This window comes from Eschscholzia californica, unplaced genomic scaffold (genome assembly GCF_041429995.1).
Source record: "Eschscholzia californica isolate CP2 unplaced genomic scaffold, dmEscCali1.0.p SCAF_2, whole genome shotgun sequence".
Classification (NCBI taxonomy): Eukaryota; Viridiplantae; Streptophyta; class Magnoliopsida; order Ranunculales; family Papaveraceae; genus Eschscholzia; species Eschscholzia californica.
In genome coordinates this window covers 40105413-40132560 of record NW_028238309.1, presented here as the reverse complement: position 1 = coordinate 40132560, position 27148 = coordinate 40105413, and the positions used below count along the sequence as shown (strand labels likewise).

Genomic DNA, 27148 nt, shown 5'->3' with positions numbered 1-27148 from the left:
TCCCAGTATATCACAAAACATACATCTAGAAGATAATCAACTACAAGTTGAATGAAACAATGTCTAAGAAACAAAAACCAGGAGGCAAACAGACTGGGATAGTTTGCTAATTGGTGGTGGTCCTAACTAAAAACAGTACCTGCTTCAAAAAAAAAAAAAAAAAAAAAAACCTAAAAACAATACCATCTCTACTAACAATAAACAATAAAAGATAGACCTAACTTTTTGCATTTTGTTCTAAACCATCAAACCACCCAATAGTTTTTTGAGTCATTTCTAATTGTAGGTTCATTTAATGTTATTCGTCCAATGGTGTTCACGATTTTTCTCCACTTGACTATATCTGCTTCCCTAAGAGCATCTCCAAACGTGCTCTATTTCTTCATAAATAGAGATTTTGGAGCTCCAAAGGCTCCTCTACTTCTCTATAATGTAGAGAATAGTGAATAGTGAGCCTTCACACTTCTTTATATTATAGAGCTGATTTGACATAATAGATTTTTGGTCATTGGTTGCCATAAAATTTATACTTGAGTCCTTAATATCTTTTATGAATTGACACTTGTGTCCTATTACTTTTGTATTCTAGTAAACTAATAATACTATTTAATTAATTATATAATTATAAATGGCCATAATTAAAATTTTATTAATAAACATAAAATACGTAACAAAATACAAAATTGGTAGATACGGAAGTGGTGGATACGGAGGTGGGTATGGAGGTGTAGACGGAGGCGAATCTAGAAGTGGAGGCGAAGGTGGAGACTTACCGGAGTACAAACTAATTTTACCGGAGTAGTTACGTAACAATATTAGTTTATATTTTCGTAATTTGTAGTAATGTACGCATTGTAATATCTCTAAGATTTGTAGTAACGTACGCATTGTAATATCTCTAATATTATATGTATTTTTTAATATAATGTTTTTATATGTAATCTATATTAATTATATTTAATTTATCAAATTTTAGATGTTATAAGTAATATAAATAATAAGTTATAAATTTAAAACTAATAAAACAACAAAGATGCCAATATAGAGACTTGAATAGCGTTTTGCGTTTGGAGTGAAACTCTATTTAAGGAGTGAAAATATAGAGATTATGCCAATATAGAGGTTGGACGTTTGGAGATGCTCTAATCCTTCCAAATTTATTTCATCAAAAAAAAAAATCCTTCCAAATTTAAAATGTTAAAGGTTATTTCCCAAATAGCCCTTAAATTTGTGACCAGCTTTTTGTCTAGCCCTTAACTTTAGCAATAATTCACGTATGACTCCCTTTTTCCGTTATCTTTAACATCCGTTACTCTCTCTCCTCCATCTCATTTTCTCTCTCTGCCACATCATTTCAGCACGCCACATCATCGTCTTCACCGGCAGGGGTCGCCGGCCAAATTTTCGACCGGCGACCTTCAAACTTTTTTTTTTCTCTCTCTCTCTCTCTAAAAAAAAATATTTAATTCTCTCCTCTCTTTCTCTAAACTCCGGCGAAGGAGGTTTTCCTTCGCTGGAGTAGGTCGAAGTCTGTTCAAGGTCGAACAACAATCGAAGAGATTTTTTCAGAGAAAGAGATAAACAACAATCGAAGAGATGCATCTCAAAGTTCACACTCCAAACTTCATCTTCATTTCTGTTTTTAAAACAAAGAGATTAAAAACAATTTTTTGCATCACCTAAATCAAATTAAGTTTCAAGTTTTACTCTTTTATCTGATCCTTCAAAAAAAATTATTCCATTTTTTTTCTTTTCTCAACTTATATCAAGCATAACCGCAGAAGTCCCCAAGTTCGATTCGAGGCAAATGCAAATCTAAGAGTAATTGAATTTAGATTTAAATAAAGTAAGTTAGTTGGACTTTTGGTCCTTTAAGTTGGCCTTTTACAATCTAAATCAGACTATTATCATATTTATCACATCTTGATGATATATTAATGTCTTGTAATTATATCATAATACGTATAAAAACATAGAATCTTTCTTATCTTTGTTCATAGTAGATAGAAATATTGTAAGCAAAATGACAATATTTCCATAAAATAACCACTAGATTAACTTTGATTCCTAATGTTTTTTTTCTTAAGTAAAAAAAGAAGACAAAAATTATGAATTATGAATAAAGCTGTACCCAAACTAAATGTAGTAGCAATACAGGAATTTCTTGTTTTTAGATGAATTTGACAGTGTTTGTGATTGTAATATGTAATTATGTGAGTTTCTAGAGAACATATCCTACATTCATCTAACTTTTCGCCCAAGAAATCCAACTTCATGCAAGATTAACTATTTTAATTGATTGAACCTCTATATTTAGTAGAATGCTAATCATATTATCTCTAATAAGATTGATCAATTTAGGCAAAACCAAGTTTTACCCCAACACTTGCGGCCCAATCAATCATCTCCTCACTAATGAAAGCTTGAAACTCGTGATAATGAACGATGAGATTGACTTTTGTTAGCTAAAGGAAAACATCAATTGACTTCCATTTCAAGCCATACAAAAACCTAATTTTGACCATAATTTGAATTTGAAGGTTAAAATCCTATTTCTATTAGACTAAACATCACATTTAGATACACAATGACCACAACAAATGATAGTTCATTTCCCACAACACGTATTCTCTTTCTCTTCCTCTACCTCTAATCACCAAACCGCTTTTGGAATTAAAAGTTGAACCGCCCCTTGTTTACTCTCTCTCTCTCTCTAAACCCTTTCAAACCACCTATAAATTTCATCTCTCCTACCTTCACTCACAACCGTAATTCTCATTTCATATTTTCCTCTAAAACAATCATCTCAACCCACAACCATCATCATACAAAAAAAACTCTCTCTCTCTCTCTTTGTTATAAACTTAGCTTTGTTCACTTTCTCTCTCTAAGTTTGATTGAGTTTTCAAATGGACATTAAAGTTGGAGCAATTGATGCTTGCAAACCAGCAAGCAACGATTTGGGTTGTCCACCTTCTAGTGGAAAAGTAAGCACGATTCAAACCTCGGTGGTTTCTCATGGGGTGACCGATTCAACACTGGGTAGTCATCTAGCTCGTCGACTGGTTCAAGTCGGTGTTTCAGATGTTTTTGCTGTTCCTGGAGATTTCAATCTTACCCTTCTTGATCATCTAATAGCTGAACCAGGGTTGAATCTAGTAGGTTGTTGTAATGAACTAAATGCTGGATATGCAGCTGATGGTTATGCTAGATCAAGAGGTGTTGGAGCTTGTGCTGTTACTTTTACAGTTGGTGGTCTTAGTGTTATTAATGCCATTGCTGGAGCTTATAGTGAAAACCTTCCACTTATCTGTATAGTTGGTGGCCCTAATTCTAATGATTATGGTACTAATAGAATCCTTCATCATACCATTGGTATTCCTGATTTCAGCCAAGAGCTTCGTTGCTTCCAAACTGTTACTTGCTTTCAGGTATCTCTCTCTCTCTCTCTCTCTCTCTCTCTCTCTATATATATATATATATATATATATATATATATATATATATATATATATGCTCTCTTACCCATACCCATTTTCAGAATGCTCTCTCTCTCTGGGATTTGAGTTTTGATTCAGCCATACTCTGTTTCATCAAATTTGTTGTGTGGGTTTATTGTGGAAATTTTGTAGGCAATCGTTAACAACTTGGAAGATGCACATGAGTTGATTGATACTGCAATTTCGACTGCTCTGAAAGAAAGCAAACCTGTTTACATTAGCATTGGGTGCAATTTGGCTGCTATTCCACACCCTACTTTCAGTAGAGACCCTGTTCCTTTCTCCTTGGCACCCAAGTAATTCAATTTCCTTTGTTTTCAATTTTTTGAATTTTTTTTGTCATTGATTTTGTTTCCCTAATTAGTCTTTTTTAGATGAAAAGTGTATTTCATTGATTTGGAAACTATTATTTCTTTTATTGTCTAGCTTAGATTATGACATTGAATAATTACGCAGATTGAGTAATAATTTGGGTCTAGAAGCAGCCGTGGAAGCGGCAGCTGAGTTTTTGAACAAGGCAGTGAAGCCAGTTATGGTGGCAGGCCCTAAACTCCGAGTAGCGAAAGCTTGTGATTCATTCCATCAATTGGCAGATTCTAGTGGTTATGCAGTGGCAGTGATGCCTTCGGCGAAAGGACTAATGAAGGAGCAACACCCACATTTCATAGGAACATATTGGGGAGCCATTAGCACTGCATTTTGTGCAGAAATTGTCGAATCAGCTGATGCTTACTTATTTGCAGGGCCGATTTTTAACGACTATAGCTCTGTTGGGTATTCGTTGCTTCTCAAGAAAGAGAAGGCGATTATCGTGCAGCCTGATCGAGTTGTGATTGGTAACGGTCCTGCATTTGGGTGTATTTTGATGAAGGATTTCTTATCAGAACTTGCTAAGAAACTTAAACAGAACACCACTGCATATGAGAATTATCACAGGATTTATGTCCCAGAAGGGAAACCTCTCAAATGTGATCCTCATGAGCCATTGAGGGTTAATATCCTCTTCAAGCATATCCAGGCTATGCTATCAGGGGATAGTGCTGTCATAGCTGAAACGGGTGATTCGTGGTTCAACTGTCAAAAACTGAAATTACCCGAAGGTTGCGGGTAAGAAAACAAGTTCAATCTCGAGTCTTATTTTCATTGAATCAGCTTGAAAACAGAAAAAGAAATGTCACTAACAAGAGTTAGTTGCTCTTTTTTTTGCAGGTACGAATTCCAGATGCAGTACGGGTCAATTGGTTGGTCAGTCGGAGCAACCCTTGGATATGCACAAGCTGCAAAAGATAAACGAGTGATTGCTTGTATTGGTGACGGAAGTTTCCAAGTAACTGCACAAGATGTATCAACAATGATTCGATGTGGGCAAAACACTATTATCTTCTTGATAAACAATGGTGGATACACCATTGAAGTTGAGATTCACGATGGACCTTATAACGTGATCAAGAACTGGAACTATACAGGATTAGTTGAGGCTATCCATAATGGTGAAGGCAAATGCTGGACTGCCAAGGTAAATCAACAAACAAGTTTTTAATTGTGAGAACTTACTATTCATAAGATAAAATCTATATGTGATTTTGGTTCTTTGTGCAAACAGGTTCACTGCGAAGAAGAACTCATTGAAGCGATCGACAAAGCGACTAATGATAAGAAGGATAGTTTGTGCTTCATTGAAGTTATAGTTCACAAAGATGACACGAGCAAAGAGCTGCTTGAATGGGGTTCTAGAGTATCTGCTGCAAATAGTCGCCCACCAAATCCTCAGTAAATAATCTCCAAGTTTACCGCTGTTACAAACTTTCTACGTATTAGAGAAACGGGTCTGTTAGATTTCAAGTGTTTTCGGTTAAAAACTAGTGTGTTTGATCCTACAGTTGTTTGATCTGTTTCTCTGATTTAATGGCAAAAGGAGAAGTGTTTTGTTTGTTCTGATATTGAGTATGGATTTTGCTTGAATTTTGATCAGGTTTTGGCAGAAATCATCTGCAGATCTATGACCAAGAAGAGTTAAGCCCCTCCCCAGAAGAGTTAACAGTCTTTTGGCATTTTTCATGTCTGAGTTGAATCTTGTGGTGGCAACTTTTGTTTTTCCTTTTTGTTGAATTAAGCCATTAAAAAAAACATTCCATCCTAACAACAAAGAAATAATATTGAATACTAGATGGGGATAACATTTATGAGTCAAGTAGTTGTCGGTTTTCAACAAAAAAAAAAAAAAAAAGTAGTTGTCGGTACTTCAACAACAAAAAAAAAAAAGTAGTTGTCGGTCATAATAGTTTATAGTATACTAGTTGCACCTACACTTCTTGAATTTCCTATGCGAAAATGATGTTTGTGCGAACGAAAATTCCAAACGTTTTAACGAACTTTTAGTTTTGGGTTTGGAAACAGGCGTCCGAGTTGTTTGGGGCGTCTGGAAGACGATCTTGGGCGTACACATCAATTAAAATTCCACATTTGATCACCCATATAACATTGGAATTCAAGTCAATAGAAAAATCAAAATTCTCAACTTCACAAAAATCTTAAATGGCAAGTATTCAATGACATCAGAATAAAACATAACCTGACCCACCTTTTTGTTTACAAGTTGATAGAAATTCAAGACATCCATCAAGTCCAAGTAACTCTTCACACTATATACAACAAAATTGTGTAAGAGAAAACCTTTCTATGGCTATACTTCAGTTGTTGTTTCACTTGACGCGAGTACGAGACGATTGTTTCCAAGTAGACTCGGAGGGAATGGTGCTCGGCAGTTGTTAATATGGGATTTCAGACGTGGGATGTTTGGGTGTGCACTCTTACATCGGTTGCATCGAAGTTCTGTTGACATTAATTTTTCATCGTCATTTAACTTTGCCTTACCATATTTCTCAATTTCCTCAATCACATCAACTGAATCAAGGAAGAAAGGGGTATTAAATGAATTCCAGTGCTTTTTGTTTTTCAAGCTTGTCGAGTCGAAATCCTGGCTGATAACATGAAGGTGTAGTTGTCGCATTGACGGAACCTGCAAAATTGCCAAGAATAAATTGTCATATCATATCTAAATAAGTAACTATGATACACAACTAACAAGTCCCTATCATATGGTTCATCAACTCTACATACCGAATGATACCCAAGACGAAATATTAAGTTCTTTTCTTCGGATAGTAACTTCTTCGCCCACTTCATACCCACAACATGCATTGTTCTCAATAGTGGAAGGTGTTCTTCTCGTACATCAGCCAGACGGTCAAGACCATCTTTTCTTGCCAAGACCAGCAGGTGCTTTCGTGCCTGAACGGAAAACAAGAAAATATCAGCTTTAAAATTTTTGTATTCCACTCTTAAACTCGACAAAGTAGAATCTGACTTGCCTTGGGATAAAGGTCATTTAGCACAACAACATCATCTGATATCTCAATTACGTCTTTCTTGTGTTTTTCAGGATGCATGGCTATATGGTAAAGAGATTGAGCCCATGAGCCCCAAGCCTTGGGTGTCCCACCATCATCTCCGTCCTTCTCTTGTTGATTCCTTACCTCTGAAGCATCATTAGAACCAGATAGCTGCCCTTTTTCATTAGATTTTGATATTTGTTGTCCTCGAACTTCATCCTGAAGTCCCTTGCATTTCTTGTTCTTGTCAGCTACATAAACACCTTCACGCTTACTCTTCTGATCACTAACTCGTGAAGGATCCATCGAGGTTCTTTCAAGTTGATTGCTACTAACACTTGAAGACCCTAACTTCATTGTAGATGCAAAGGCTTCAAAGAGCGATGAATAAGCCTCACGAAGAACTTTGCACCCTTTATCATAGTCATTGTTAAGATTGTTTGGTCTCTGCGGATTCATGTTAGGTCCAAGAACATGTATGACATGGGTTACCAATTCTCTCTTATATAAAGGAGAGTTTGGAGAAAGAGGGACAAGGAGAGCATTCCCAGGGCTCAGTGATCCAGCCAGTTTCTTGGTTTCAATTTCCAGGGTTGGACCTGCGGCACTGAATATAGCTGCATTTACACCACCACCTCCCGGTTTTAATCGCCTGCAAGGATGACATAATTTAGTGGAACTTCTTGGCATGCTAATGAAACGAACACATGCATAGTATAGGACGGTTGTGAACAAAAACAACCGAAGTTATTGAGCATAAAAGGGTAGTCATGATCGATAACTTTTCTGAATCTCAAACAACAATAAGAGAAAAATAAAACAACATAACTTTTTAAATGCTTACCAATTGGCAGCGTTGGCAATTGCATCACAGCGCAGACCACCTTTTGAGTAAAGCTGAGTTATATCTCCCACAAAAGTGAAGAACTTGTTAGAATCAATACTTCTTTGTGCAGCTTTAGCCTTGACAGAAGTCAAAATCTTTGATCCAGAAGTCAAGTCGACCAAGACAAGTCTGGCATTCCCAAGCTTATTCAAGAATTCTTCCACTTTTTCGACAATTATATCAGATGCTTTTTCGATGTTAAATTGAAAATCAGAAGTTGAAATGGACGGGAATGCTAGAGTAGAAACATGATTAAAAGATGCGGAAGCAGTGGAATAATCCACGCTCAAATCCCTAACTTCAGTTACTTCTTCATCCATGTCCTGAGCTGATGAATCTACTTGATCCCGTTTTTCGCAAGATGGATCATTTTCCTTACTTTCTTCTTTAGAGACAGTTGAAGTATTCTGAGAGCTGCTTTGAGGGACCTCAAGTTTTTTCATAAACCTCATTATTCCTAGTTGTACTTTAGCATCCGGGTTCTTCTGACCAAAACATCCTGAAGGAAGTGTATCAAGCGGACCAAGATCACTATATGTTTTAACAGCTTCTTCAACGTCGTTCTCTTTCTGGCAAAATGTGATTCGAGAAAACCCTTCACTCAGTTTAGGAAGTTCTTTCTTTTGCAACATTTTATTAACAACAGCTGCCGCTCTCCCACCTTGCAAGTTCCCCTCGTGCCCAGAACGTTTCACTGATCGAGAAATACAAAGTTTAGCCGGAAGGTCAAGCACAACAGCATGAACATCCACATTTGGACTACCCAACTTCAAAAACTCAGACCGTTGTTCTCGCTCTAAATTGCACCTATCGATAAAGACATTTTTCCCGTTCTTTAAAGCATCAGTTGCACTCTTTATACACTGAGACTTGGTCCCAGCTTTGCCATTTCCTATTGTATCCTGTGCAAACAAAAAAGATGGAAAAATCTATCTACTAAACTAAAACAACAAAACAAAAACAGCAAAGAACTGTCCTAAAATGCAACATAGCATCAAATCCTGCCCTAATACTTATAAATGGAGAAAATTTATAACTGGAGCATTTAATCGAACACGTCGTGTTCATATCCGGGGTGAAATTTTAGAGAGAAAGAAAGAGAGACCTGGCACACACGAACCCAGGATCGGGGTGAAGTTTTCATGACATCGTCGCAGAAGGTAGATTTTCCACTACCAGGTGCACCTACTAATATGACTAGAATCGCCTTCCTGCTTGATTCTTCTTTCTCATCTTCTTCTTCAACAATAAAAATGAAGGAGATATAAAGAAAATCAATACCCAAATTTCAGAATCAGTAAACCAAAAAAGGGTATGAGATAATTGAATGTTAACCTGTTGAAATCATTTCGCAATCCGTCCCCTTCATTTTCTATGGAACTCTCGATTCGAGTACTCCAATATCCAACAGTATAAACTTTAAACTTCCTCCTTAGAAAACGTGGACCGTGATTGACACTCGGGGTGTGCGAGCAAATCCATAAAGGCGTCAAATATAAACGAAGTCGTAATCCCTTAAAAAAAAAAAAATCAAGGGCCGGTGTTACGAGGAAATAAAGAAATTTTTCGGAGTGTGAAGGTTTGGATGGAAACAAAAAAAAATTACAATTGTTTATTTCTCCCAAACAACCAAAACCTAATACTTTTCATCTTCTTCTCTCTTTCACCTATTACCACCATTTCCGGCGACAATATTTTTTTTTTGTCCTCTTCATCTTCGGCGAAACCCCTTCGCCGGAGGTTTCCAGATTCGTCTGGAAACCAAACCAGACGAGTTCTCGTCTGGTTTGCTCCTTCGTCGGAGATAGAAGAAAGAGTGAAAAAGATAAGAGAGAAGAGAGAGAGAGAGAAGAAAGAGAGAAGAGAGATAAGAAAGAGAGAAGAGAGGGTGAAGAGAGAGAGGCAGAAGAGAGAGAGAGAGAGGCAGAAGAGAGAGAGAGAGGCAGAAGAGAGAGGCGACATCCGGCAGGCGACTTTTTGCCGGCGACTTAGGAAGTGTGTTTGGTTTTAGTTTTTTGGGTTTTCCACCGTCTTCCTCGGAAACTTTTCTGCTTTTCCCAAAACATTGGTCAAATCAGGTGGCAAAGTAAAACAGTTGAATTTGTAATTAGGCATCAAAAGCAAATCCAACGCAGTAAGCCCTCGTAAATAAGGCGGCGTACTAAGCCATGCTGGGCAGACATAACTTTCACAAGCCCTAGTAGCCTAAGCTATGACCAGGCATCAGACAAAATAAATTCAACGCAGTAAGCCCTGATAAATCAGGCGATGTACTAAGCCCTACTGGTCGGGCACCAATAAAAAACATAAGCCATGATAGTGCAACCTATGACCAGGCGATAAATACAAATAAATAATAAGTGCCGAAACTGGGACGTTATCGTAAGGTCTGCTAATCAACCTCAATCAGAATTATGCCATGGTAACCCAAACGATGATCAGACATAAAAACTAAAACTAATCCCAACGAAATATAAACGCTGCTTTGGAGGCAATACAAAATCGTCAGAGGATCTCCAAGATCAACAGTCTAAAGCAAACAGACAAATTGATTCGAATTTTCTTTGTTTTTGCAGAAATAGGGAAAGAAGACTCATTTACTTTAGTTAACTTAGATTGTATTTTATCGTACTAACCTATTAAATTTTCTATTTAAGTGTAAGTAACGTGCGGGAGACACAGGTCGAAGATAAGTGAAACAAAGAAAAAACAACAACATAAAATTAAAGGTTTCTTTATAAAAATGAAAAATTTACGTATTGAAGAAAAAAAGAACAATAAACACAAGACAAGGGTTTTTGCCTAGCCGTAACAAACACCTCCTCGTGTCAAAATATACTTCACGTGAATCGCTCAAGGTTTCTTTACTAACTCGGTGAGAAAAACACAATGATCTAACACACAAAGTCATGTGTAGGGTAGGGGAACAAGTCATGTCGCCCAGGCAAAATGTTTTGATAAACCTAAGAACACCTTCCATGTCCGTCTATAGGCCATGAACCAAGAAATCATGGTCGACTACCATGCGAAAAGTGAGAGAAGGAGGGACCTGGGGAAAAAAGACCCAAGCCGAAAGGAAAGTCATGATAAGAATACATTCCACACTTTAGTATTGATGGAATTCATAAAAGGATTACGATGATTATTGAAACGACCACAAACGGAAAGTCATGATAAGAATACATTCCACACTTTAGTATTGATGGAATTCATAAAAGGATTACGATGATTATCGAAACGATCACAAACAAAGCGCCATCTATAATTGAGATGTCTGGAGGGAAAATTAATTATTAACAATTAGTTCGGTTCATTCAACGAATTGAAAAAGGAAAGTATATGACAATATTGACGCGAACAGACAATTCAAGGAAAATTAAACGTGGGAAGAAGACAAAGTAAAATATCTTAAATATTTAATAAACTTAAGATACAAGAGTCCCACCTTGTGGAAACATTAAAATACACAAGGTCGGAAACTCGATTTATCCAAAATACCTAATAGGATACATTACATAAGACGGATCGAAAATAGGAGATCCGGCGGTCAAAAATAAGTTGCAGAAATAATATACGTGTGTAAACACGTGTATGTACGTGACGGATCGAGAAGACGAGATCCGACGATCAAGAAGAATTCAGAATATTGAAGATATTTGAAGATATATTGAAGATATGTGAAGATTTAGTTTCTTATATTCAGAATATCTCTTGTAACTATCTAATGGTAATATTAGATAAATTTTGTATTATTTCCTAGTTTAGTAATCAGAAACTAGGAAACCCTAAACCCTAAGTCATCTATAAATAGGAGAGGGTTCTAGGATTCAAAATCATCGAGTTATGTCTGACCAATGTAACCGATCAAACCCACATACAATTGTATGTGGTGAATTATTAATAAAGAGTTATTTCTCCGTGGATGTAGGTCTTGAGTATTCGACCGAACCACGTTAAATTATCGTGTCTTTATTTCATGTTTATCATATCTCCGATTACTATGTTAAGTTTGTGGCCATCCAACTCAAAACCAATTGGCAATGAGTGGAGAGGACCTATTCTTTATATTCTTGGTTGCTAGTTACCCATTCTCCCATGTGGGACTATTCTCACACGCCCCCTCACGTGTGGCGTTCTTTGAGCCTAACACGTGTGTTTTTTTTCTTTACGGGTGACGTGGAGCACGTGTGGCTTTTAAGCCTATCACGTGTGGGCCTAGCTCTGATACCATGTTAAGTTTGTGGCCATCCAACTCAAAGCCAATTGGCAATGAGTGGAGAGGACCTATTCTTTATATTCTTGGTTGCTAGTTACCCATTCTCCCATGTGGGACTATACTATACAATCGTGAATTTAACAATACCGATTGAATAAGGGAATTTGCATCAATCAAATAGAAGAAATGATCCCAAAGAGCAATCTCAATATCTTACGACTGCGAAATAGGAGTTTCATCTCAAGACGGTTCACAACCACCTATTGACAGTCAGCTAAACAAACCTATAAAAGGTAACAAGCTCGCCTTGAACAAGGCACGACCACAAGATGATCTCAAGCAAAAACAATCAACCAAAATCAAATCCCTAAACAAGGAACTTCAATACTCATTAATTTAACATCAGGAACGTCTTTACTGACTTGACCGCCAGAGAGGTTTCCGAGTTCTATGCAAGTTTCACCCCCTAGTTTCTTGGAGAGCAGTTCAAGATTCAACGAAGCAGTCTCTTATCCTGAATGATAACCTAAAGTCAAATTCAGACATCATCAGATAAGAACTTACCAATTCACCTCAATGCTGCCAAAAAACGGCAGTAAATTCAGAAATATCAAGGCAAACTTTCCTTGGCATGTCTTCATTCCCGAACTTTCAAGGTTTAGGTTTACCACCAGCTGAACTTTTAGACAAAGAGGGACCAATAGTAGGCATAGAGGAAGAGGACTTCTTAGCAGCAAAGGGAGTCTCCTAAACAGAAGTTCTAAAAAAGGGCGGCAAAGTCATTAAAATTTTCATGTTCAACTCAAGACGGTAAAACAAAAGTTCAATTCATACTTAGACGAACGGATTTGAAAGCAACCAATTTAGTTCTTGTTTTCTTGAAGTTGGATGCCTCATCAGCAATAACCTTACCTTTCCTCTTCTTGGACGACATAAAGGCTATGATCCAAAAAATGATTATGTGGTCAATATGCAGCCAAGAAAGACCAAAAGCCTAACCGGTCAACATGTATCAAGTCAACATGGAGGTTGAATCCGAAGGAGGTCTGTTACTCAAGTCCAGAACGAGGGGGTCAGTAAGATCGTCCTAGGCTCCCGAGTCATGCCTTAACTCAATTACAATCAGGTTTGCCTGGGATTTACGAGAAAACTAGGGTATCCGCGTAACTGTGGTCGATACCTCACTTCGGGAACATGCAGGGGTAAAAGCGTGCTTAATACTTTACTGACTTAATCCTCATGTCCTATAAAAGATCCTAGTCGGTGAGGATCTTAAGTATTTAATGAACTTAGGCTTCAAGAGTCGCGCAAGGAGGAAACTTCTCTTAAAGAAACTCACAAGATCGGAAACGCTATCTATCAAATATCCTTAAACGAGGTCATTTCTAATTATCAAACATAAGGGATAATCTCAAAGAGGAATCCAAATATCTTCAAACTACGAAATAGTAGTTTCAATCCAACATGGTGGATCTCAACCACCTCAGCAACACCGCATATATCAACAGCCGGCCAAAGCAGTTTAAAAAAGGTAATGAAATCGCCTCGAATAAGGCACGAGAAAACTTACCCTCTCAACATAACGAGTAAGTCACAACTCCATAAACTTGGTTCACTGCAAGGGCAATCTAACTATCTTGAGCGTCAGAGATGTCTCTGAGTTCCTTCGAGGTTTCACCCTAGATCATGTGGAGCAAAACATGGTTCAATGTAGCAGTCTTAACACCTTGACTGATTCCAGAAAGACAAATTTTGACGTCAACAGAACTCTTTTGGATTCGACCTCCCTATTGACTTGACACAAGTTAACCCGTTAAGCTTTAAGTATTTTTTTTTGACTCATTGACCGTAGTCAACTGATGATCCTTTCTTGGGTCATCAACTACCATCTCAAAGTACGTGTCCAACCATTACATTAAGATTTCGACTTCTACGAAAATCAATAATTTACCTATTTATACCCAAAATCAATAATTTATACCCAAAATCAATAATTTATAGATTTCGACTTCTACGAAAATCGAGCTCGGGACCTTTGGTATGTGCAGTACGTGTCCAACCATTACATTAAGTGGTGGTGGACAGACGCCCCTATTATTGTTATAGGCGTCTTCCTCGAGTCAACATTTGTAGGTTTCATGGGTAAAAGGTAGTCTTCTAGCAATTATGGGAGACACCTATAGACCTTTTGTAGGATGAGAGAAGGGAAACCTCCATAAAAGTCTGGAATCCTGGAGTTACGAATTGGTAGAATACTGGGAAACCCAATTTTTTTTAAATGATATTCAAGAAAAACATGTTCTAGAAATGATAAAAGAGTACCCAGAGACACATATATAAAAGCTTCATATAAGAATTCATAAAGAAACGATACAATTGATCAAGATGAACAATGAGAGTTGTAAGAAATCTCTCTTTGCTCTATTTTATTTCAATACTTGTTTCAATTACATTGATTTGCTTTTATACTTGATCAAAGAGGAAAAACAGAAATTACAAATAACAGAAAAAGTTTGTTATGAAATTTAGTTGAGTAACTAACTTTCTTCTTGTTGCAGGTTGCCTTTATAAAAAAAAGTCTTCAAGAGTTTTGTGGTTGCTTTTAGAGAATCAACTGAAGTCAAAATGCTTTGACTGTTGCGAGTGCTCTTAGACAAAGACTTAGGTCATATTTGTTATTCATGACCTAAGTATAAAAGGGATAGAAAAACCCTAATTCCTTCTTTCAGCTTATTCGAAAATCCCCAATTCCTTCTTTCCTGTTTTCATTGAAACCCTAGTTTTACAGCCCCCCTCAAACCGATGATGAAGACTTGTGAATCATCTGTTTGTTCCGAAAGAAATCAAAGAGATCGAGTGGAATCCCTTTAGTGAATATGTCTGCAATCTGTTCCTTTGTTGGAAGATGATGAACGACAATGGTTCCATTCGAAACTAAATCCCTAACATAGTGGTAATCAACCTCTATATGTTTTGTTCTCGCATGGAAGATAGGATTCGAAGCAAGAAACTTCGCACTGATGTTATCACAGTATAGTACGAACGGTTTCTTCAAGGGAAAACCAAGTTCATCCATGAGGTAAGATACCCAGACCATCTCTGTTGCAGTATTTGATAATGATTTATACTCTGCTTCTGTAGAAGATTTAGCAACTGTAGCCTGTTTCTTCGAGCTCCATGAGATTAGACTTGAACCAAGAAATAAACAGTAGCCTCCTGTTGATTTTCTCGAGTCAGGGCATCCAGCCCAGTCTGAGTCTGAATATGCTTGAAGAGATGTTAAATCTCCCTTTTCCAACTTAATACCAGAACCCATTGTCCCTTTAATATATCTAAGTATCTTTTTTACAAGTACTAAGTGAGATGTTGTTGGCTTGTGCATGAACTGTGCTGAGTAATTCACTCCAAATGATATGTCTGGTCGAGTTAAAGTGAGATACTGTAAGGCACCTACCAAGCTTCTAAACTCTGTTGGATTGGATAGCTCATCACCCTCTGTAAGTGAAATTCTTTGACCAGTAGATACAGGCAGTTTTGATGGCTTTGAATCCAATAAATTTGCTTTCTGTAGTAGTTGTAAGGCATACTTGTTTTGAGTTAGAAGCATATTCTTCTTTATTGGATCATTAGAAACCTCAATTCCTAGAAAATAGGACAAGGAACCCAAATCTTTCATTTTGAAGACCACACTTAAGTCCTTGATCAAGGAATCAATATGAGTAGTTGAGCTGCCTGTGAGGATGATATCATCCACATATAACAATAGAATTAAAGTCCCTGATGAGGAATGATAGACAAACATTGAGTGGTCTGTCCTACTTTTATGAAACCCATATTGATAAAGGAATGAGGCAAACTTGTTGAACCAAGCCCTAGGAGCTTGTTTCAACCCATATAGGGCTTTGTGAAGATGACAAACATGTGTCTCCTTGCCTGTTTGTGCAAACCCTGGTGGCTAAATCATGTAGACATTTTCATCAAGAATGCCATGTAAAAAGGCATTTGACACATCAAGTTGCTTTATGTGCCATGATTTTGTCACTGCAATTGTGAGTATAATCCTAATAGTGTTGGCTTTAACCACTGGGCTGAATGTTTCATCATAATCAATCCCTTCTTGTTGGTGAAAGCCCTTAGCCAAAAGTCTGGCTTTATACCTTTCAATTGTACCATCACTCTTATGTTTGAGCTTGAAGACCCATTTGCAGCCAAGTACATTCATATTTTTGTCATATGGGACCAAAGACCATGTCTCATTATCTAGTAAAGCTTGATATTCATCATTCATAGCCTTTGTCCATTCACTATGTTTAGCAGCTTCCTTATAAGATTTTGGTTCAGTAGGTAACTCTAGAATGGACAAATAGGCAACATCTAAAGTGTGAGATGATGTGTAATGAGCCACAAAGTCTGATGGCAGTTGCTTACTCTTGATAATTCCATTTCTGCCCCTAGTTATAATCTGACTAGGCTGCTGAATAGACACTGGAACAGGAGATGTTGCTGGTGTACTAATATTATTATTAGAAATGCCCAAGTCTCTTGAACCAGACTCTCTAGAACCTGAATTAGCTGGTGTACTATTATTAGGTGTCCCTAATTCAGTAGAGATTGCTTGTCTATTTGATAGAGATGGCAGAGGTAAGCTAACATGTGAGTGCTTATTCTGATCACCACTAGACATGTGATGTTGGATGTTGGATAGGGAAAGTTTCCTTCATCAAAAGTAACATGTCTAGAAATATAGACCCTCTTGGATATAGTTTCATAACACTTGTACCCCTTGTGTTCATTGTTATATCCCAAAAATACACATTGAAGGCTTTTGGGGCTTAACTTGTCTTTTCTAAGTACTCCCAAATGTGGAAAACAAGCACAACCAAAGATTTTAAAGTGGGAGTAATTGGGAACAATATGAAAGAGAACTTCATATGGTGATAACCCTTGAAGTGTTTTTGTGGGTATTCTGTTAATTATGTATACTGTTGTGTTGAAAGCATCAAACCATAAGAATTTAGGTAAAGAACAATGAAAGGATAGAGTATTACCTAGTTCTGTGATATGTCTATGCTTTCTCTCTGCCTTCCCATTTTGTTGTGGTGTATAGGGACATGAACTCCTGAAAATAATACCATTCTTGTCCAAAAAACTTCTGAATTCCCCTTTCATGAGTTCTGGAGCACCATCAGATTGAAAGTAGACAATTTTTTCTTTAAGTAGATTTTCAGTTGTTGCCTTGAAGTGTGTGAAACACTTAATACTGTCTGACCTTACCTTCATAGCATAAATCCAACTAAATTTGCTGAAATCATCAAGAAATAATATATAGTATCTAGCTCCATTAGGTGTGGTGACAGGGGCTGGTCCCCAAACATCACAATGAACTAAGTAAAGTGGAGTATTGGTGGTTGTAGATGAATCCTCAAAAGGAAGAGATTTTCTTTTGCCCATTTCACAAGAAGAGCAAAAGGACTTTTCTTTTGAAGTAGAAAAATGAATCTTATCTTCCTTTTGTAATTGTTGAAGTACACCATAGTGAGACTGACCTAGTCTTGCATGCCATATGTCATAGTGTGTAGAAGTTTGAGCTAGATTAGCTGAATAAGACCTATCTTGTAGCAGACTGTTATGAACTTCTATAGGATATAAGTTCTGTTTCATAGGACCTTCTGCCAAGAGCTTTTTAGACCAAATGTCCCTAATAGTATAACCCCAAGGCAGAAATTCAACTGAGCATGAATTGTCTTTAGTAAATTTTGAGATAGACAACAAGTTTCTCTTAAGATTTGGAACACACAACACTTTATTTAGCTCAAAAGTATGATTAGAAGTAGATAACTGAGAAGAACCAGTGCTAGTGATTGGTAAGAACTTACCACTACCCACCATAACAGCCTCTGTGCCTTGATAAGATTGACTAGTTGTGAGATTTGAAGCAGTGTGTGTCATATGGCTGCTGGCTCCTGAATCAGCCAGCCAGGCCCTGTCTTTAACTAAGTTAGCTTCTGTGACTACATGACATTCATCAAAATCTGTCATGACTGAGACACAATCTGAGAATATATCATTATCCTGATCATGTACAATAGCTGTGTGACATTCTTGAAAAATATCATCATCATCATTGGACTGTTCAAATTCATATAGAATAACATTATTACACTCAAGTAAAGCTTCATCCTCATATAAGTAAGACTGTGGTTCTGTTATAGTATCATGAGTGTTTTCTATACTAGAATCATTTGCCTCATGCTGATTTTGAGATTCTGAATGATAGCCCATATGAGGCTTGTTTGGTGTATACCTAAAATAGCAAACCCCAGCAGAGTGTCCCCATCTTTTACATATACCACAAGGGACAGTGGTGAAATCAAAGTCATCACCCCTAATACCCACTTTGGTTTGAGAATTTGATGATGGTTTGACTTGAATTTGTGAACTTGTAGCATCTTTCTTTATTTGACCTTGATTTCTATAATATGTGGGTGATGGCTTATACCCTGGTTTAGCATATTGCTTCTGATTATACCTTTTCACATACTAGGCTTCTTGGTCAGTGTCTCTTGATAACAACCATTGCTCATGTTGAACTAATCTTGATTTAAGTTGAGCAAAGGTTAAATGTTCGTTATTTGCCCTAATAGCAATAGTGAAAGGATCATAATCTACACTTAAACCTTGAATTGCAAACCTTATTAACTCAGGTTCACTGACCCTATCATTGACAGACATTAAAGAATCAAAAATTTGTTTCAGTTCTCTAAGATACTCAGTTATGGAGGAATTTCCTTTCTTTATTGTCTGCAGCTTTCTTCTTAATTGGTCTTTTTGAGACTCAAGACCCTCATTATTAGTGAGATAGAGATAATCCCAAATCTCTTTGGCTGAGTTCAGCCCATATGTATCATAGTAAACAGATTTAGAAAGAGTACTTTTCAAGTAAGATCTTACAAAACTCTCCTTACTCCTCCACTGTTGGAAGTCTGGGTTGACTTGTTCAATCCCATTTATGATCCTAAGTTGGGGTGGTGATTCAATGGTGCCTGTGACAAACCCTAGCAAGTCATAAGTGCTGAGAAGGGTTTCTACTTGGTCTTTCCACATGAGAAAGTTAGAATCATCTAACTTCTCAGTTATGAAGTTAGTAACAGATGAAATTGGGGGCAAATTACCTTGAGATGAAGCCATTTGATGATTGCTTGGAAAGAAGTCCGAAAAAAAAAGTAATTTTCTAACCTTTTGAAACTGAATTCTTCAATTTCTTGATATTTTGATGATGATGATGAATGTTAAATCTTCTGAATTTTAATCTTGATTTTGTTTATCTTGCGAGATGATGATTGCTATTGAGCTGTTTGAGAGAAAACCCTAGTTTTGGATCTACAAAACTAGCTTTGGATCTTTAAGAACCCTAGACTGATACCATGTAAGAAATCTCTCTTTGCTCTATTTTATTTCAATACTTGTTTCAATTACATTGATTTGCTTTTATACTTGATCAAAGAGGAAAAACAGAAATTACAAATAACAGAAAAAGTTTGTTATGAAATTTAGTTGAGTAACCAACTTTCTTCTTGTTGCAGGTTGCCTTTATAAAAAAAAAGTCTTCAAGAGTTTTGTGGCTGCTTTTAGAGAATCAACTGAAGTCAAAATGCTTTGACTGTTGCGAGTGCTCTTAGACAAAGACTTAGGTCATATTTGTTATTCATGACCTAAGTATAAAAGGGATAGAAAAACCCTAATTCCTTCTTTCAGCTTATTCGAAAATCCCCAATTCCTTCTTTCCTGTTTTCATTGAAACCCTAGTTTTACAAGAGTTATATCCACAACATTTTGGACTTCTCGACAAATATAATCTGTTTCGCTGTTCTAAGTGGTTATTCTATTCTGGGTAATGAAGAACTTGTCATTCTTAATTCTTGGGTTCAGGAGTTCTTCTATAACTTAAGTGACACAATACAAACTTTTTCTATTCTTCTCTTAACTGATTTATGTATCGGATTCCACTCGCCCCATGTTAGGGAACTAAGTGATCGAAGGGATAGCTCCTTCGACCAGAAGTGTATGGAGGGTTTGTTTTTATTTTATTTAAAAAAAATAAAGGAGCGGGAGAGAGAGGATGGATAAACGCCGGAGAAATGACATGGAGAGAGAGATGTTGATAACGGCAAGATGGTGGTTGTGATGATGATTGTCATGCTCGTGATAGGGAAGGTGGAGACAGGGTGATGAAGAGGACAAAGATGGAGCGCCTCTTTAAAAGAAAATAAGTGAGGATACGACCCAATAAGTAGGGGTACGACGGAAATTACCTCTGTTGGTCCATCTATCTACCGATCATGGTCCACCTGGAAATTGCAACTATCAAACGTATTGCAAACTATAGAAGACAGAATGGGCCTTGGTCAATTGACACTCATAATTAGGGGGGGCCTTCTACATGAGTGAAGTGTTCACAAGGAAACAAGGACCAGAGAGTGAGGTACCTTAGCTTACTTAGCCCCATGCAGTTGCTACTTATAGGAATCAGTCTCTTTCTGTCTTTGTCTTCACTTTTTCCTCTTTTACTCTTGAGAATGCTTTTGTTTAGATCTCTTCTTAAAGTTCAAAATAAATAAATAAACAGAACTTGAATTGGTCCCTTCATGGACAAGTTCATCTCCTTTCTAATTAATGAACAAACCCTTCGTTAACATCTCACTTGAGTAAATCACAATAATACTTTATTAACCCAAAGTAATACCTAATTCATGAAATAAGAATCTCTTTTCTTTTTCACTATTACTTTTCCTTTTCACCAGAGGCTAGGGCCTAGGGCATTTCTTTCTTCAACTGTTTCATAACTTATTGCTTCTCAAATACAAAATAGACTAGACTTTTACAGCCTTCTTCATGCTCAAGTATCCTCAATTTGAAGAGAGGAAACTCAACACTTCAAAACCCAAATGCAAACCTAAATCAGCCATTCAGACGCACGAATCGGATAGAAAACAAACACAACCTTAAGCTGAGGCAAATTCGAGTCGAGCCATCTACCCTATATTGTACTGTCATTGACTGGGAAGACCTTGCTGTCATATTGACTGAGAATTTATTAGCACCTAACATGAGCAACAACCATTAATATTACAATGCCGTCCAAGTTTTCTCAGCCTTACCTACAAAAGCAAACACCTTTACTAACAAGGAGTTGTATTAGTAAATCAAATAGATATCGAAGATATCATAATTCAAATGACGTATATACCCATGTCTAGAAACCAAGATCTGTACATTTCACAGCCATTAGCAACAACTCCTAGGGTATTTGTGGAATTTTATCTTTTAGTTGAAACATAATTTTTGTTAAAAAATGCCTTTACTTTAGAAGCAATTCTACTATAAATTATTGAAGAAGACAAACTTGATTTCAACTCAACTGAGATTTCTCAGAAACAAAGAGAATGCCAAATGATCATGATTCGGAGCTTACTTGTGTTAAGAAAGAGCTTGAAGCTTGTAGTGAGAAAAATTATACTTTGATGACAGAGAATAATCAGTTGAAACAAGAGATTGAAAATCTTAAAACACAGATCAGGCACCTCAAAGAACAAAATGTAGAGAGAAGTTTTCAACATAAACCCATAATTCAGATCAAGACAGATAAAAATTCTTCTAATGGTATCAATCGAAGTGCTTTTCAACATAAACCCACGATTCAGAATAAGAACTCAGAAGATATTCAATTGGAGACTGGTTGTAAAATAGAGAAGGAACAGAGACTACCCAAACCACCTCCTAAACCTACTACTTCAGATATATCACAGGAAGTAAACAAAAGTGAAGTACCTCCACCACCGGCTCCGGCACTGGTACCTCCGCCACCACCACCGTTTCCGTCAAAATTGCTTGTTAAGTCAACAACTGTTGTTCGGCGTGTACCAGAAGTAATGGAAATTTATAGGACACTTACAAGGAGAGAGACAAAAAGCAAAATCACCAGTCTAAGACCAGTAACAGTAAATACTCGAGACATGATCGGTGAAATAGAGAACCGTTCGTCGTATCTCCTTGCTGTAAGTAAAACCTCACAACATTGCATATGCTAGACAAAATTTTCATCTTTCTATGGTTCTATTTGTTCATCTATGCCAAAACTTTACCCTGTAAATCTATGATCTATGTGCAGATAAAGTCTGATGTTGAAACACATGGGGAGTTCATAAGGTATTTGGCAAAGGAAGTCGTGAATGCAGCTTTTAAAGATATTTCTGAGGTAGAGGCATTTGTTAAATGGTTAGATGTTGAACTCTCGTACCTGGTAGATGAGAGGGCTGTGCTGAAGCGTTTCCCACAGTGGCCTGAACAGAAAGCAGATGCAATGCGTGAAGCTGCTTTCAACTACCGAGATTTGAAGAACCTTGAATCTGAAGTGTCATCCTTCAGAGACAACTCCAAACAGCACATACTAGTTTCCCTGAAAAATATGCAAGCTATCCAAGATAGGTAAAGCTCAATACTCAATCAGATGATGTTAGACTCGATTGTCTTTGACATAGCAATGACTATTAGTGTATTTCTATGAGCAGCTTTTTGAGTGTTGAAACTAAACAAATATGGCGTGATTTGTTCTGTCTAATAACTCATTTAGTCAGTACAAAAATTACAAGCCTTCTTTTATACTAAATAAAGTGAAACGGACCTCAACCTCGTTACATGACAGTTAACTCGTGATTGCAGAATAGAATTGAGTGTTCACAATATAGAGCGAATGAGGGGAAGTGCAATGAAGAGATACAAGGAGTTCCAAATACCTTCAGAGTGGATGCTGGAATCTGGGGTAATCAGTCAGGTGAGGAACTAGATTTCGGTCAACATCTAGTTTCCGATATTTTGTAAAGAACACAAACATCAACAATTACCAAATACCAAGTAACTCTTACTAATTCCTTTTTTTTTGTTATGAGATAATACTAAAGTTACAAGCCCATTTGCACCTACAAGACCTCATAAAGAAGACCCGGACAACATAGAAAAGTAAATTACTAGAGCAGGAAAATCAAAATAGCATCTCTACAAAAACATAATTACAAATCATTTGCACTGACCAGATATCCTGTGTTTGGCAGTTAAAACTAGGTTCAATGAAAGTTGCCACGGAATATATGAGACGGGTTGTTAGGGGATTGCAGACCAAAGAATACAGACAAAAAGAGGATCTCCTGCTTCAGGGTGTTCGATTTGCTTTTAGAGTGCATCAGGTATGCTAGACGTTTAGCCCTCTCCATCTCCCATACTGTAATTCCTTTAAATTTGCTAATAACAAAACTTCCAGTTTGCAGGTGGGTTTAACGTAGAAGCCATGCATGCATTTGAAGATATGCAAAATGTTATTAGGAGTTTCCATGGTCAGCAACAAACTATTAGAAAATGAGTGAAATATCTCAAGAAGATCGAACAAGGGTTACTAAAGAAAATTCTAGATCTTATGGTCTCACGGAGATTTCCAACTCTTCGATTAAAGATAAACAACTAGAAAAAAAATCAATATTTTCAGTTCGGGTTCCCCCTGCAAGAATATATGGTACAATTGCAGGATTATAGGATGTCATCACCATTCATCTCTAGTGACTTTGAAACCTTGTTACGGGTAGGAGTCCTTACCTTTCTGTTTTCTTTTTATAACCTTTTCAGAGAAGTCGATTTGGCTATTCTCAATATGTATACGCATATATTAAGTTCAGAAAAAAGTGAAGAACTTAATAGATTAATCAAGTGGTCTAGTTTTACAAGCTATCCATTCGACACAGAACTGAAGCTAAACATGGAGAGAGAGAGAGAGAGACTAACATGGGGTTCTTTACCGAAAAAACTCTCATCAGGTGGGATTTCTAATGGCTTGTCCACCCACAAGAAAGATCACTAAATCAATTAAACATGACAAGAACAAAATGCAGTCTCAAATTTATGGTAATGAATAAATGTTGAAATCCATCACTAAATTTAGAAAGAAAATAACAATATCTAGCTTTAGCAATAAACATTGATAAGGAAACCAGTGTCAAAATCACAAGAAAATATGAATTTCGTGTATTATTTGCCCTAACAAAAGCAAAAGCAAAAGCAAAATTGGAAAATTAATGTGTAAAGCCGACTCCACTAAGCAAAACCAGCATTGAAGCTAGACCTCCTTTAGCTCACTATTTGGATCTTTGCCTCATCTTTCGGCGCTTTCGCTTCAACCTCCTCATTCTCTTCTTCTTCCACTGCAAAGAAAGTATCAAAACAACTCCAGATTTTACAAATACTAATCAAAGAATTACGATTCAAGAGTAGAAAGAGATCGAAATGAAGAGGGGTGTCATTGATTATACCTTAGCCCTCATCTTGAAATCAAACGAATATCGGCTGGAAGCTTCCCTCCGAAACCCTAATGTGACAGAGAAAATCTATTTTGTTTTTGTTGAAGATAATATATATAGGTCAAAACTATTTACAGAGGGCCCAAAAATTTGAACCTTTTCACTCTCTCTAAATAAGGATTTGCTATTTATAGAGCACATAGAGACTAAAATCAAATTTTAATAAGAATCAAACTGAAAAAAAAGATATATTGATTATAGAGTAGAAGATATTTTATCTGTTCCATTCTTAAATCCCACCACCAACACCTTACACCACCCCAACAATCACCACCATAACTATGAACAATCAACTCACAATCACCTACTAGAAACATTAGCAATTGAATAAATTAACAATAAGGAAGGTACATTAATGGAGGAGTTTGGTGGTCAAGAAGCTTCGTTAATGGAAGAGTTTGATAATGAAGAACTCAACTAAAACTCTTCATTAGACTCATATAACAACATTATGAGAAGACATAGCTTTAGAAGTAAGATAAACTAATTTGTGATGATTATTTCAAACGAACTTAGATTTTTAGGTCAACATTTTTTCCTAACTTTTATGAACAACACAAATTTTCGGCCAAATCATGCTTAGAACGATGAACATTCTCGGAAACGTTTTTTATCGAACAATTTTTGGTGAAAAACAACAAAATTATAAGCTAAATATGTCAACAAAAAAAGATGGATTTTCGGCAGGAAAGACATTTTTTATCAAACAATTGTTGGTGAAAAACAACAAAAACTATGCGCAAAATATGACAACAAAAAAAAGACGGATTTTTGGCAGGAACCACCGAGTTTAAACCGAAATTTTTCTGCAAGAACCAACAAAAAATACGGCAACAAAATATCATCTTCTTTTATGACAAGATTTCTTTGAAAACTACCTAAATAACTAAAGAGAAATCTACTTCCATGAATATATATCATTCAAGATAAATCTGTAACAAGATTGTTTTAAAAAACTATCTAAAGAAGCCATGAAACCTAATACTATATCAAGATAAAAGTTGTAAGAATTGCTTTAAGAATTTTCGGAGGGAAGAGATCAAGATTTTTAGATGGAGGGAAGGACCTATCTCTAAAATAGGGGGTTTATTCTAAATAACTAATAAGTTGTGATAAAGTCAAAAGATTTGTAAATAGTAAAAAGTGGATCTTCAAATAGTCAGATCTGTAAATAGCTCTTAGTAGCTCTGTAAATAGCACCGACCTATATATATAGGCCCCCACTTCCTGTAATAAAGAAAATCTACCGAGAATAAATTCTCTAGGGGTCTGTCATTGTTTTTTTTTTTTTTTTTTTTTGAGTAAAACCAGAATTTCATTCTAAGTAGGAAATCAATCCAGAACGTTACATGGTTTAAGATTTGTAACTCCTCTGAGTACTACATGAGAGTTATATAGGTAAAGTACTACACAAAACTTTCGAACGTAAAGTGTCTCATGAAGGGAAAGGAGTAACACGACAAAAACTAAATGAAAATACCCTACAGATCATAAAATGAAAAGATCATTAAGATCGCGAATGAAGAGACCCTAAAGTCATAAAATTTTAGGGTTATTTTCCAAATAGCCCCCAACTTTATGACCGATTTCCTGCCTAGCCCCCTACATTATAAAAAATATCCAGATGGCCCCCTTTTTTAGATTCCGTTATAACACCGTTAACTAGTCATCACTTCTCTCTCATCCAACTCATCGTAATTCGCTGCCACCTCGTCTTCTCGCCACCTCATCATCTTCACTGGCGAAGGTCGTTGGCCGGCCAATTTTCCGGGCAGCGACCTTCAAACATTAAAAAAAAAATCTCTCCTCTCTCTCTAAATTTTTTTTTTTTTTAAATTTCCTCTCTCCTCTCTCTAATTTTTTTTTCAAATTTCCTCTCTCCCCTCTCTCTCTAAACTCCGACGAAGGAGGTTTCCCTTGGCCGGAGGTCTGTCGAACAGAACATTGAAGGTCTGTTCGACACGAACAGACCCAGATCTGGGTCTTAGGGGTGAGCAACGGTCGGCCGAACCGACCAGACTGAACTCGGCCGAACAAGACTGAATGGTTTTTAGGCCGAACCGAATAGTATTCGGGTCTACTCGGCTGAAAAACCGATCAACCGATTGTAGTTTGGTTTGGCTTCGGCTTGGGATTTTGAAAACCACCTAAACCGAACCGACCGAACTACATATATTCATTATACATATATATATATATATATATTGTATAAAATAATACTATAAGTATTTAAAAATAGATTGAAGATTCACAAAGGTATTTGATTGTTTAATCAGCATCTATTCGTGGTTGGCTCGAGATGAGAGTCGATACAAACACAGGTCTGTCAACATGAAATTAGACTACCTCGTTGACCACATAATTGACTTTTGGTATGTGAATGATTAACAACTAGTGGTTGGCTCGACGAGAAAGTCGATGCAAACACGGGTTAGCTAATACATAGTTAGGCTATGATGCACCCGAAAAGGTTGCACACCCAAGCGGAGGTATCAAGTAGTAACCGGTAAAACCGGAGTCGATCCAAGGATAGGAAGGTGATTCGGATAACGAAGGAGTCTGGTTCGCCGGTCTAGGTATCACTAGCTAACTTAGAATAAAAAGGAAAGAAACAAAGATAATGGGGGTATTTGATCGAATAAGTAAACAAGAGAAGAAACACAAATAAAACTAACTAAATAATATATGTAAACGGACGAGAGAGATTCGAGAGAAGTGTCGGAGGAAACAAGAGTCGGAAGGCAACAAAAATC

The 27148-nt window shown here is 36.8% G+C and overlaps 3 protein-coding genes across 5 annotated transcripts; 2 read left to right on the top strand and 1 right to left on the bottom strand.

Annotated features, from left to right (window-relative positions):
* Positions 1 to 2447: 2447 nt before the first annotated feature.
* Positions 2448 to 5435, top strand: LOC147557878 (pyruvate decarboxylase 2). Its single transcript, XM_086659448.1, has 5 exons — positions 2448 to 3431; positions 3633 to 3796; positions 3957 to 4607; positions 4710 to 5016; positions 5104 to 5435. The coding sequence occupies exons 1-5, from the start codon at positions 2910 to 2912 to the stop codon at positions 5272 to 5274; spliced, it is 1815 nt and encodes a 604-aa protein (XP_086515574.1). The 5' UTR covers positions 2448 to 2909; the 3' UTR covers positions 5275 to 5435.
* A 562-nt stretch (positions 5436 to 5997) lies between these two features.
* On the bottom strand, positions 5998 to 20970 carry APTX (APRATAXIN-like protein). Of its 2 annotated transcripts, XM_086659447.1 has the most exons (7): positions 20481 to 20970; positions 9114 to 9292; positions 8884 to 9017; positions 7737 to 8680; positions 6872 to 7544; positions 6621 to 6791; positions 5998 to 6519 (listed from the first exon to the last, which is right to left on the bottom strand). In XM_086659447.1, the coding sequence occupies exons 2-7, from the start codon at positions 9145 to 9147 to the stop codon at positions 6184 to 6186; spliced, it is 2292 nt and encodes a 763-aa protein (XP_086515573.1). In that variant the 5' UTR covers positions 9148 to 9292; positions 20481 to 20970; the 3' UTR covers positions 5998 to 6183. The 2 variants fall into 2 exon arrangements, with proteins under 2 accessions (XP_086515573.1, XP_086515572.1); XM_086659446.1 differs by lacking the exon at positions 20481 to 20970 and having other exon boundaries at positions 9114 to 9847.
* Positions 20971 to 21183: 213 nt separating this feature from the next.
* Positions 21184 to 23762, top strand: LOC147557876 (INCREASED PETAL GROWTH ANISOTROPY 1-like protein 1). Of its 2 annotated transcripts, none has more exons than XM_086659449.1 (5): positions 21184 to 22049; positions 22163 to 22479; positions 22714 to 22825; positions 23103 to 23234; positions 23309 to 23762. In XM_086659449.1, exons 1-5 carry the CDS (start codon positions 21438 to 21440, stop codon positions 23405 to 23407), a joined length of 1272 nt encoding a protein of 423 aa, XP_086515575.1. In that variant the 5' UTR covers positions 21184 to 21437; the 3' UTR covers positions 23408 to 23762. The 2 variants fall into 2 exon arrangements, with proteins under 2 accessions (XP_086515575.1, XP_086515576.1); XM_086659450.1 differs by having other exon boundaries at positions 21290 to 22049; positions 23316 to 23762.
* Positions 23763 to 27148: the final 3386 nt, after the last annotated feature.